Source organism: Ornithorhynchus anatinus, chromosome 16 (assembly GCF_004115215.2).
Source record: "Ornithorhynchus anatinus isolate Pmale09 chromosome 16, mOrnAna1.pri.v4, whole genome shotgun sequence".
Classification (NCBI taxonomy): Eukaryota; Metazoa; Chordata; class Mammalia; order Monotremata; family Ornithorhynchidae; genus Ornithorhynchus; species Ornithorhynchus anatinus.
The window spans coordinates 18,993,183-19,005,917 of NC_041743.1; the positions used below are offsets into that span (position 1 = coordinate 18,993,183).

Sequence of the window (12,735 nt, forward strand, 5' to 3'; positions counted from 1 at the left end):
CTCTGGGGATTATGGCACAACTTAAAAAGAGGGTGGGTGGCAATGGAATTTATTAGTAACGTTAGTATTAATTAAGTTCTTACCATCTGCAGAGAACCTTACTAGGCCATGGGAGAGACTACACATGTGGGAATTAAACACAGTCCTTGTCCCTCAGGAGTCTTATAATCTAGGGGGTGTCCCTATTAGACGAGTGATGAAGTATGGGATGTCACAACTGGGACAGGAGGCAGCAAACATACCTGCATTTCTTCCCTGGATCAGCGAGAGCTACTTTAAATGACATGGTGATCCTCTGTCCTTCAAAATTCTGAACCCACGCTCACGTAGATGAGAAAAGTGAACTCAATAAGCTTCTGAGCTTGTGGAGGCGCGGAAGGCATCTTGCGTGACTTAGTGGAGAGAGCACGGGCTTGAGGGAATCAGAGGTCATGGGTTCTAATCCTCCGACTCTGCCTCTTGTCAGCTGTGTGACCTGGGCCAAGTCACTTGACTTCTCTGGGCCTGTTACCTCAACTGTAAAATGGGAATTAAGACTGTGAGCCCTAAGAGGGACAACCTGATAACCTTACATCTACCCCAGCGCTTAGAATAGTGCTTGGCACATAGTAAGCGCTTAACAAATACCATCATTATTATTATTACTGGAAAGAGCACAGGACTGGAAATGGAGAGGACTGGATGCTAATCCCAGCTCTACCATTGCCTGCTGCGAAGCCACAAGCATGTCTCAGTATTCATCTGCAAAATGGGGATAAGGTAGCTTAGATTGTGATCCCCCAAGGGACCGGGACCCTGTCTAATTCCCACCTGTGGATTCTCTCCCAGCACTATTACTACGACTATTCTCCGTCCCTCTATTAAAACTTGTGCCATGCAGGACAGGTATTGTGTTCAATCTACTTGTCTTTGAATCACAGTGGTGAGCACAATACTTTGCAAGGAGTTAAGAGTCTAATAAATATGATCATTATTATGAATTTCATTTAGAGACTAGACAGCGGACCACGGCTCTCCTTACATTCAAAGCCCTCTCAATTCCTCCAAAAGCTTGATTCCTTCCTAATACTTAGATGCCCATTAGGCAACTCTGACATATAGATCAGTCACCGTTTACGTGTGTGTACTCATGATTTACTTGGACCACCAGGGAGACAAGGGGGCAAGTGTGGACAAGGAAGCCAAGAATGCAATGGAATCGGGGAGGGGAAGTTAGGAAAAAAGGGCCCAAGTGAGGCTAGAGTGAAATTCCACCCCCAGTGGGAGATACAGGAGCAGGCTTCTCTCACTAACCGAGACTTTGTCTGTGCCCCCAGGAAACCCGCAGTCTCTGCGCCTGGCAAACGGCACCGGGAGATGCTCAGGCCGCGTCGAAGTTTATCACGACGGGATGTGGGGAACGGTGTGTGATGACTTTTGGGATCTGAATGAAGCGGAGGTGGTATGCCAGCAGCTCTGGTGTGGGGGAGCGGTTTCCGCCCCCGGAGGGGCCCGCTTTGGACCGGGTTCAGGCGAGATCCTGCTGGATAATGTGCACTGTCTTGGGAATGAAAGTCACCTCACCCAGTGCCCTCACAGCGGCTGGTTGGCACACAACTGCGGTCATGATGAAGATGCCAGTGTCATCTGCTCAGGTGCGTACCTCCTTCCTCTCTCAAAAATCTAATCTTGCCAGACCATGTAAATTCAAATTCATCCCCTCAAGATGCATGGAGATCAGGCTAACAGGAGCTGGCTGCGATAACACGTTTCTTCTCTCCTCACAAACAGGTATGTCAGAAGATGCAGCAGTAACCACGTCACCAGGTAGGAGTATGTTTTTGAGCGACACTTCCCCCCGATGCTCACATCTAGCTGTCTGGATACGAGAGTGAGAGTCAGTGGCTGGACTTCCCAATTTTGCCTTCATCTCTGGTGCTCACTCCCACTTCCTACTCCACGTAGTTTCTCCAGAATTGGAGAGAGGAATGATGGAAACTAGACTTTGGCCTCTAGCATCTGCTTCATGTGCCTTCCCCTACCACCAGCACAGGGCTGGAAAGGAGGATAGAGGGAACAGCTTCCATATTCATGAAGCTCTTCACTGACAAGAGGCAGGACAAATAGCTCAAACTAAATTTTCCAGTGGCATCAGAAAAGCGGTTCATCCTCAGCATGGCCCTGGGCAGCATACTGAACAGGAATATTCTGGGAGGGCTTGACTGCTGCTCTTTGTGAACCAACAAGAGAAAAGCAACATGACCTAGTGAAAAGACCCGGGAGTCAGAAAGACCCAGGTTCTAATTCCGGCTCTGCCAATTGCTTGCTGTGTGACCTTGGGCAAGCCACTTAACCTCTCTGTGACTCAGCTTCCTCAATTGTAAAATGGAGATATCTGTTCTCCCTCATACTTAGTCTGTGAGCCCATGTGGGGCAGGGACTGTGTCTGGCCTAATGAAGTTATACCTATCCCAGTGCTCGGAAGAGTGTTTGAAACATAGTAAGTGCTTAACAAATACCATAAAAAATAAACAGGGGCAGAATCATGACAACCCTGGACTCCCAATCCACCACCACCTGGGAAATCCATCCATGTGATCTCCCTCTCTTCCACAGTGGCCACTTTGCATACATCTGTGGACTCAGTGAAGATGCCAATGTCAGTAATTTAGGCTCATAGCTTTCTTCTTTCTCTAAAGTCCAGTCTTTCTGGTACTGTTTATGTTTAAAATTGTCTCCTTAAATCAGTCAGTCAATGGTATTTAGTGAGTGTTTATTGCGTGCAGAGCACTACCCTAAGGGCCCTGGTGAGTACAATGCAACTGTTTAGGTAGATATATTCCCTGCCTACAAGGAGTTTACAGTCTAGAGGAGGAGAGAGACATTAATGTAAATAAAGATACATTGAAATTAAGGTTCCCGGAGAGAACCGGGTTGACAGGTGATTCTTCTCTCCTTACCAATAACCAGGTCTTCAGGTAGAAGGAAGTTTCTGATTAGCTTCATTTTGTTTTTAGCTAAGTCCGTCTAGCTAGTTTAGCTACTTAGACATTCCTTAGTTTAAGAGATTGAGGGACTGGAACCGTTTAATCCCATCATGCTCCTCTCATTCTTGTCCAAACTCCTGGAATGGAGGGTAAACACCCCCTGCCTCTACAACCTCTTCTCCAACTCCTTCCTTGACCCTTCACAAACCTTATGAGAAGCAGCGTGGCTCAGTGGAAAGAGCCCGGGTTTAGGAGTCAGAGGTCATGGGTTCTAATCCTCCTCCGCCACTTGTCAGCGGTGTGACTTTGGGCAAGTCACTTAACTTCTCGGTGCCTCAGTTACCTCCTCTGGAAAATGGGGATTAAGACTGTGAGCTTCACGTGGGGCAACTTAATTATCTTGTATCTACCCAGCAATTAGAAGAGCACATAGTAAGTGCTTAACAAATACCAACATTATTATTAATTCCATTGACCCCACTCTCTCCTAGGTCACCTATGGTCTCTTTCCTACCAAATCTCACAGACTTTATCCCATCCTCATCTTCCTGAACCTCTTTGACTATCTTTGACACTGTAGACCACTTACCCCTCCCAGAAATGCTATCTAACCTTGGTTTATCTAACACAGTTCTTTCTTGTTCTCCTCTTACCTCTCCACATGATCTTTCTTGGTCTCTTTCACTGGCTTCTCCTCTATCTCCCACAGCCTAACGATGGGTGTACCACAATGCTCTGTTCTGGGACACTTACTGCCTTAAGGAGTTCAGCTACTACCAGGGTTTCAACCATCACCTCTATGCAGAGCACTGAGAAGCAGCGTGGCTTAGGGGAAAGAGCCCGGGCTTGGGAGTCAGAGGACATGGGTTCTAATCCCACCTCTGCCACCTGTCTGCTGTGTGACCTTGGGCAAGTCACTTAACTTCTCTGTGCCTCAATTGCCTCATCTGTAAAATGGGGATTAAGACCATGAGCCCCACGTGGGACAAAGTGCTTACCTTGTATCTACCCCGGGGCTTAGAACAGTGCTTGGCACTTAGTAAGTGCTTCGCAAATACTGTAATTATTATTATGATGATGATGATTCCCAAATAGACCTCACTCACACTGACCTCTCTCCTTCTCTGCAATCTGACAATCATCCTGTCTCTAGGACATCCCTATACGTGTGTTTCACCAGCACCTCAAATTAATATGTCCAAAACTGACTCATAAATTTTCTCCTCCACCACACTTCCCCATCGTTCATTCATTCAATAGTATTTGAGTGCTTACTATGTGCAGAGCACTGTACTAAGTGCTTGGAATGTACAATTCGACAACAGAGGCAATCTCTGCCCATTGACGGGTTCATATCACACCACTATCCTCCCTGTTTCTCAAACCCTTAACAGTGAAACCATCTTGACTCCTTTCTTTTGATTCCCACCTGTTGCCAGATCCTGTAAACTTTTCTCCAAGAAATTCTCAGGATTTTCCTCCAACCAAATAGCTCCCACACTTGCCCAGTCACTGGTCATCCCAGCTCGACTATTGCATCAGCATCCTCATTAATCTTTTTTTCCTTTGGTCTCTTCTCTCCCAACGCCAAATCTAAGGTTTACTCTCCTGGCCACATCATTTTCTCTAAAATGACATTCTGCCCACGTTTCTCTGCCCCTCAAAATCCTTTCCAGTGATTACCCATTCCTCTTGGTATCAGGTAGAAATTTCTGCCAATTTAATTTTAAGGCACTCAACCAACTCCCTCCCTCCTGCATGTCATCTCTCCTTTTCCATTATACTAGCTTGCAGCCTTTGTTCCTGTCAAACAAGCCTAGTCACTGTACCTGAATATGTGGGTTGAATGAGAGAGAGAGAGAGTCAAGGATAACACCAAGAATAATGCCAACTCCCTCCTCCTCCTTATCAGATAGACAATAGATCTTCCCTAGATCTTCTCTAGTCTGTAAGCTCCTTGTGGGCAGAGACCATCTCTACTCACTCTGTTATAACGGTACTTTCTGTACTGTATAACTGTAGAGAAGCAGCGTGGCTCAGTGGAAAGAGCCTGGGCTTGGGAGTCAGAGGTCGTGGGTTCTAATCCCAGATCTTCCACTTGTCAGCTGTGTGACCTTGGACAAGTCACTTAACTTCTCTGGGCCTCAGTTCCCTCATCTGTAAAATGGGGATGAAGACTGTGAGCCCGACGTGGGACAACCTGATTCCCTTGTATCTACCCCAGTGCTTAGAACGGTGCTCAGCACATAGTAAGCGCTTAACAAATACTAACATTATTTCTCAAGGGCTTAGTACAATGCTCAGCACAGAGTAAGCACTCAGTGAATACCACTGATTGATCTTTCCCCCCTTAAAAGCCTTTTAGATATATTCTCTCCAGCATCCCTCACCAAAAAGCTCCAATCTCCCCAAAGCAAAACAACATTTTCATGCCACCTGTCACTTTTTAATATTTAGCTCAGATAATCTATTATTTCCTCCTACATTTAATATACTTTACTGAATGACTTCCTAATTAGAGAATAAATTCCTTGAGAATTACTAATTCTATTACTCTCCCCAGGCTATAGCACAATGCATGGCACCCTTTAGGAGCTCACAAATAATCAATCAATCATTTGTATTTACTGAGCACTTCCTCTGTGCAGAGTACTGTACTGAGCATTTGGGAGAGTATAACACAATATAGCAGTTGCATTCCCTGCCCACAGAGAGCTTCCAGTCTAGCAAGGGGAGACTGACATTAATACAAATAAGCAAATCACGGGTATGTACCTAAGTGCAGTGGGGAGGTGGGCGTGAGGCAGGGCAACACAGAAGGGGGAAATACTATGGATTTATTGGTTAATTGAGTAGCAAAATGACTTATTTGAACTAGACTGCTTTGGGAAGCAGCATGGCCTGGGAAGCAGCATGACATAGAAAGTTCCCAGGCCTGGAATTCAGAGGACTTGGGTTCTAATCTTGATTTTGGTACTTGCCTGTTGTGTGACCTTGACACTTAACTTCTCTGTGCCTCAGTTTTCTCATCTGAAAAAGGGGATTCAATATCTGTTTTTCCTCCTACTTAGATTGTGAACCCATGTGGGACAGGGACCCCTAACTTACACCTACAAAAGTGCTTGACACAGAGTAAGTGCTTAACAAATACCATAAAGAACCATCTCTTTAGTTAAAAATAATCACCCTTTTATGGAACATGGCCTAATGTTCTTCTAGACATGGTCAAGTACTTCCCATGTTATAGAAATTTGTTTTGAGGGATTTGGATGAGTTTGACAATAGGATTTTCGTGGACTTTGAGACCACTGCTCCAAGTAGTTTTTCGGGACTGAGCCATGATTTTCAGTTCCAAATCTTCCAGAGACTCATGGAGACAGAGGGCTGCACAGAACGGACCAGTTGCCCAGACTAGTTCCCTGCTTCTGAGCATCTGACTGTCCAGGATGGATTCTTTCTTTTTTTGGTTTTGCCAGTCTCCAAGAGCAGGTGGATAACCACCTGCTCCTGAAGGATTCTCATCCAGTACTTACACCCTGGAGTCAAGGGGTCTCTCTTTCACACCCTTTCTAAATGTCTTCTCCTGGAGTGAAATTTGGTTCCCACTGTTCCTCGGTCTAGTGAATTCTGTCTCTGTTAGATGATGCCATCAAAGTCAGTCTCTGGGCAAGAGTATTATTTGCTCTGTATAGCTTGGATGGAGAGAAATCACTTTAATGCTTCTCTTCAGTAGTTTTACCTGGAATAATAATAATTATAATGGTATTTGTTAAGCACTTACTATGTGCCAAGCACTGTTCTAAGCACTGGGGTAGATACAAGTTCATCAGGTTGGACACAGTCCCAGTCTCACATGGGGCTCACACTCATATCCCCCATTTTACAGATGAGGTGACTGAGGCACAGAGAAGTGCAGTGACTTGCACAGGGTCACACAGTAGACCAGTGGCAGAGCTGGGATCAGAACCCAGGTCCTTCTGACTCCCAGGTCCGTGCTCTATCAACTAAGCCATGCTGCTTCACAGATTGCTCCACTGGTGACAGAGCACTGGGTCCCCATACACAGCCTTCCCGGCAGTTCACCTAAGACCTTAGTCACAGTATTTAGCGCTTACTATGTGCAAAACACTCTACTAAGCACCAGCCCGTCAAGGAGCTTACATTATAAGAATGAGTTGACAGGGGAGGATTGGGGGAAGGGGTAACAGACAAGAAAGGAGAGGCAAACCAAGAGACAAAAGGCATAGAAGATGACAAACAAGGAAGGAGAGCAGAATTTCAGGCTCCTCACAGTTCAGACGAACAGCTACAGGAGTCCCACCAAAGTCACGTTGGTGACCTCCACGTTATAAACGTTTGGAAGGTGTGCCCAGACAGTCGAGCCCTGCCACAGATCAGATCAGGGAATCATGGGAACCCTGCCACCCCGGGGGGAGGAGCAGTGCCTTTCCCACACGAGTGGGCCCCATGGATTGTGAGCAGAGCAGCCCAGATGGTTGCAGATGGTCGAGTCCTTTCTTTGGCTGGAGTCGGGGGCCTTGGGAACCCCACTTTCTGGGAGAGGGGCAGCATTGGCCAGACTTGGGGAGACTGGAAAGTCAGTGTGGGTCCCCAGGGAAAAAATATGCTCTTAGACCAAGGAGTTGGAACACCCCAACAGTTGGTCACAAGAAAAAGGAGTTTGACCAATCTGTGAACACTTCCTAAGCCACAAGATCAGGCTGGTGTTCAGAGTGAGGGCACCGTTAGGTTGGTTCAGTTGGACTAGCTAGAGGCCATGTGGTCATGAGACCAAGTTGTTGGGCATGTGAAGGTGTGTGTCCATGAAGGTCATAAGGTGGGGGGATGTTAGATGGCTGGATCAGTTAGTCTATGGCAAAGAAACAGACAATTTCAAATTCTTCAGATTGAAAATCCAGGTGCTATTTTAGTGCTCTCATGTCTGCCTTTCTCTTCTAATTGTTCGTGAAAAACAATTCATTTGTTTTTAATTGCTTGACCTTCGTTTTAATACCAGCTCTGCCTCTTGCCTGCCATGTGACCTGGGGCAAATTGCTTAATAATAACGATGATATTTGTTAGGTGCTTACTATGTGCCAAGCACTGTTCTAAGCGCTGGGGTAGTTACGAGCTTATCAGGTTGTCCCCATGTGGGGCTCACAGTCTTCATCCCCAGATGAGGTAACTGAGTCACAGAGAAGTGAAGCGACTTGCCCAAAGGCACACAGTTGATAAGTGGCAGAGACAGGATTAGAACCCACGACCTCTGACTCCCAAACCCGTGCTCTTTCCACTAAGCCATGCTTCTTCTCGTGGCTTAACTTTTGTGTCTCATTTTCCTCATTTGCTAAAATGGAGAATAAATATCTGTTCTTCCTCCCTCTTAGAGCCCCATCTGCAGCAAGGACTGTTTGATCTGATTATATTGCATCTCCCCCAGTGCTTATTATTATTGTTGGTGGTGTTATTAACCCTTGTTGACAGAAATCTTGCTTTGTTCATTATGGTCCATTTCAGTCACAAAAGACAATTCCCTGTTTACCTCCAGGTCCTGAGTCTGAAGTTGCCCCTTCACCAATGACCCCAGAAGCTCTGCTCTTCACACAGACTTCGAAAGGTAGAACAATCCCTTCTGCCTGGAAATATCTTTTACTTTACTGCCCTATGCTGACACCTTCAGACCTCATCTTCTTCTCGGGGTGCCAGATATAAAAAAGAGAAGGTCAGAAGAGTGGAAGAGGAGGAGTAGAAGGAATAGTCAAGAGGCAGAATCCCTAGGCACTGACTACCTCTGTTCTAACACGGTGTAAAATATTACATTAGAAGCCAAAGGATTGTGAAGAAAGTACATCTTTTTACCACTTTTAAAGCTTAGTGAATAACCCAGCCACTTTACAACCTTCTCCTAAACTCCCAAATTCACTGTTACCTGGCAAATTGGCTGCTAAGGTACCTGGCATAATTGATTACAAGTCTTTTTGGAAAACTGGGAACTACCACCTGGTCCCACTTATAACCAGGATGGCATGCCAGGGATCTCCCAGATCAGAACTAGGTCAAAAACGATGCAAAGGTGCCCTTCCCACCCTTGTTGCATCCTAGAACAGTGTTCTGCACAAAATCCTGTCAGTCCCACCTTCACATCACTAAAATCTACCCTTTTCTCTCCATCCAAACTGCTCCCATGGAAATACATTCACTCATCCTATCCCACCTGGATTACTGCATCAATCTCCTCGCTGACCTCCCAGCCTCCTTCTCCCCCAACTCCAGTCCATACTTGACTCTCTTGCCGGGATCATTTTTCTATGAAAACATTCAAGACTTGTTACCCCACTCCTCAAGAAACTCCAGTGGTTGCACTTCCACTGAATTAAACAAATATTCCTCACCATGGACTTCAAAGCACTCAGTCACCTTGCCCCTTCCTAACTCATCTCACTACTCTCCTACTATAATCCACCCCATACACTTCACTCCTCTGATGCTAACCTTCTCACTGCTCCGCCATCCCTTCTATCCCACTGCAGACCCCTTATCCGTCTCTGGCTTGGAACACCCTCTCTCCTCAAATCCAACAGGCAATTACTCTCCCCTCCTTCAAAGCCTACTGAAGGTACATCTCCTCCAAAAGGTCTTCCCAGTATGAAAAGCAGTGTGGCCCAGCGGAAAGAGCCCTGGCTTGGAAATCAGAGGTCATGGGTTCTCATCACGTTTCCGCCACTTGTCAGCTGTGTGACTTTGGGCAAGTTACTTCACTTCTCTGGGCCTCAGTTACCAGATCTGTAAAATGGGGATCAAGACTGTGAGCCCCACATGGGACAACCTGATTACCTGTATCCCCTCCAACCCCCAGTGCATAGAACAATGTATGGCACATAGTAAGCGTATTACAAATGACATCATTATTATTATTCCCTGACTAAGCCCTCCTTTTCTCTTCTCCCACTCCCTTCTGCATCACCCTGAGTTGCTCCCTTTATTCATCCCCTATTTCAGCCCCAAAGCACTTATATACATATCTGTAATTTATTTATATTAATGTTTGTCTCCCCCTCTAGACTGTAAACTCACTGTGGGCAGGGAATGTATTTGCTTACTGCTGTATTGTATTCTCATAAGTGCTTAGTGCAGTGCTCTGCACCCAGTAAGCACTCAAAAATACAACTGAATGAATGAAAGTAAGCACTCAATAAATACCATTTATTTGACTGAACCTCTATCCCTGCTGATGGGCAAGCTCACAAAAACTAGATTCTGGCAGGAGGGAGGGTATATTGAGCCAAGATTTCCAGAGAGAGAGAGAGAAATGCTACATAATGATTCTTTTGTTAAAGGAAAACCTTTCAGAAATCTGAACACCTGAATACCCATGTGGAAATATGACTTGCCAAATAGGAACTACAAATCATTTGTAAGGACATTTGTTTCCTATATAATAAATTAATTATTTAGTACACATGCTGCTGCATTACCTCGCTTACACCTTCCAAAAGTGCTGATCTCCTCTGGGTGAGATAGAAGGAATGTTTTACCTCATTTTCTCTCTAATTAATCAGTGGAATTTATCAAATGCTTACTTTGTGCTGAGCACTGTACTAAGTGCTTGAGAGAACACAGTGCAATAAATAGAGTTGGTAGACACGATCCTTTCTCATAAGGAGCTCCCTTTCTAGCCAGTAAATTTATTGACTACCTACTGTGTATGTGTTTCATGTCAAAGAATTTCATAGATATAGGAGGCATAATCCCTATCCACATGGAGTTCACAATTAGACTGGTAAGACAGACACTCTACAATTTACAGATAGGAGGAAGAAATGCTTAAATAGTTTAGTATGTGAATGAATATGTGGGCCAAAGAAAATGGGGGTTGCAAGGGCAGAAGTGTTGAGGTGGGACAAATGAGCTGAGATCATATTTGGGATTTTATAATTAGGGAAAGTTTCCTGGGGGAATCTGTTTGAAGAAATTAGTGTCCTAGCTTTCTCTTGCAGTAAATGAGAAGGGTGGTTCACTACAAAGGAATGGACCGCCCCCTTGTCACTGCAACCAACAGTTTGAAGAGCTTCAATACGGGTAGAATTTGGCCGCTCTTTCTTCCTTCCTTTGTGTCTTGTAGCTGTGGAGGCCCCTGAGGCTTTCTCCTGGGTCCTCTGCTTTGCTCCCTCTTCATTCTTGGGGAGTTCATCCACTGTCATGGTTTTTAAGGATGACTCCAAATCCACTTCCCAGCCCTAACAACTCACCTGCCCTTACAAGTTCACATTTCTTTTTGCCTCAGTGGCATTTCCATTAGTGCTCTGAGTTTGTTATGGAGGTAGCCCAAAAGGCTATTTTAATTTAAATCGCACAATGGATTAACAATTGTCTGGAGGCCTTGTTGAGCCAGCAGAGTTTCTGTTGCTAGACCAAGGAGCCTTCCCTCCTGACAGGAATTACCAGGAGTTCAAACACGGTTGCCCAATGTAATCCTAGCCTAGGATGCTGCAACAAGGAAGATTATTACTTGCTAGGGGTCTTTAGCTTCGGTGTCAGGGGACTCGACTGGCTAAGGAATTTGAACTGAATGGGTGCATTTTACAGGGTCAACAAATTAGGATGGAGTTCAGTGCTATTCAGCATCAAGGTGGTGGATCATTTGTTTCCACAGGGGAAATGAGGGCTTAGTCAGAGAAGGCCTCTTGGAGGAGATTTAATAAGGCTTTGAAGGTGGGGAGATTGAATGACTGTTGGATATGAAGAGGGAGTGGTATCTCAGATCAGAGGCAGGACATGGGTGAGGAGTCGGCAGTGAGACGGACAAGATCGAGGTATAGTGAGTAGGTGAGCATTAGAGAAGGGAAGCATGCAGGCTGGGTTGTAGTAGGAGATCAGGGAGGTAAAATAGGAGGAGACAAGGTGATTGAGTGCTTTAAAGCCGATGGCAAGGAGTTTCTGCTTGAGGTGGAAATGGATGGGTCACCACTGGGGGTTCTTGAGGAGTGGGGAAACATGGACAGAATCCTTTTGTAGAAAAATCAAACGGGTAGTTAAGTATGGACTGAAATGGGGAGAGGTAGAGAGGTTGGCAAAGAGACAGATGTTGTAATCAAGGTGGGATAGGATAAATGCTTGGATTAATGTGGTAGTTTGGATGAAGAGGAAAGGGCAGATTTTAGCGATGTTGTGAAGGTTGAACCTTCGGGATTTGGAGACAGATCGAATATGTGGGTTGAATGAGAGAGATGAGTCGAGAATAGCGCCAAGGTTATGGACTTGGGAGTAAGGGAGAATGGTGCTGTGGAGGGGAGGAGAGGGTTTGAGTAAGAATAGAGAACATGTTAACTTTCAGATGGTTGGCCGGACAACTAAATAGAGATGTGCCGAAGGCAGGTGGATACGGAAGACTGCAGAGGAGAGAGACAAGGGCAGGAGATGTAGATGTGAGAATCATCCACATAAAGATGGTAGTTAAAGCCATGGGCACTAATGCTTCTCCAAGGGAGTAGGTGGAGATAGAGAATAGAAGGGGAGGGGTTTACAATCTGCCTTCTGCTGCAGTCTTCTAGTCGTCCTCTGCTCTCAGTGTTTGCTTCATCACTATAAAGGTTTTAAAAATGTTTCTTGTTCCCCATTTCACTTCCTAGCATAAGAAACCTGAAAATAACTTGGGAGTAAATCTGCATCTATTTCATGGGAATGTGAGGAAGGCAGTTTATCATCTTCATTTTCTTCATCATCCTCATCCTCCTCCATGGCATAAGCCCTGGACAGAATTAATGACTCA

The 12,735-nt window shown here is 45.4% G+C and overlaps 1 protein-coding gene across 1 annotated transcript in view; it reads left to right on the forward strand.

The window, feature by feature from the left end:
- Window positions 1-12,735, forward strand: part of LOC100087739 (deleted in malignant brain tumors 1 protein-like) — a 90,859-nt gene that overhangs the window by 65,453 nt on the left and 12,671 nt on the right. The window contains exons 17-18 of the mRNA XM_039914357.1: window positions 1,317-1,634; window positions 11,402-11,413. Coding sequence (XP_039770291.1) covers window positions 1,317-1,634; window positions 11,402-11,413 — 330 coding nt within the window. The remainder of the gene's footprint in view (window positions 1-1,316; window positions 1,635-11,401; window positions 11,414-12,735) is intronic.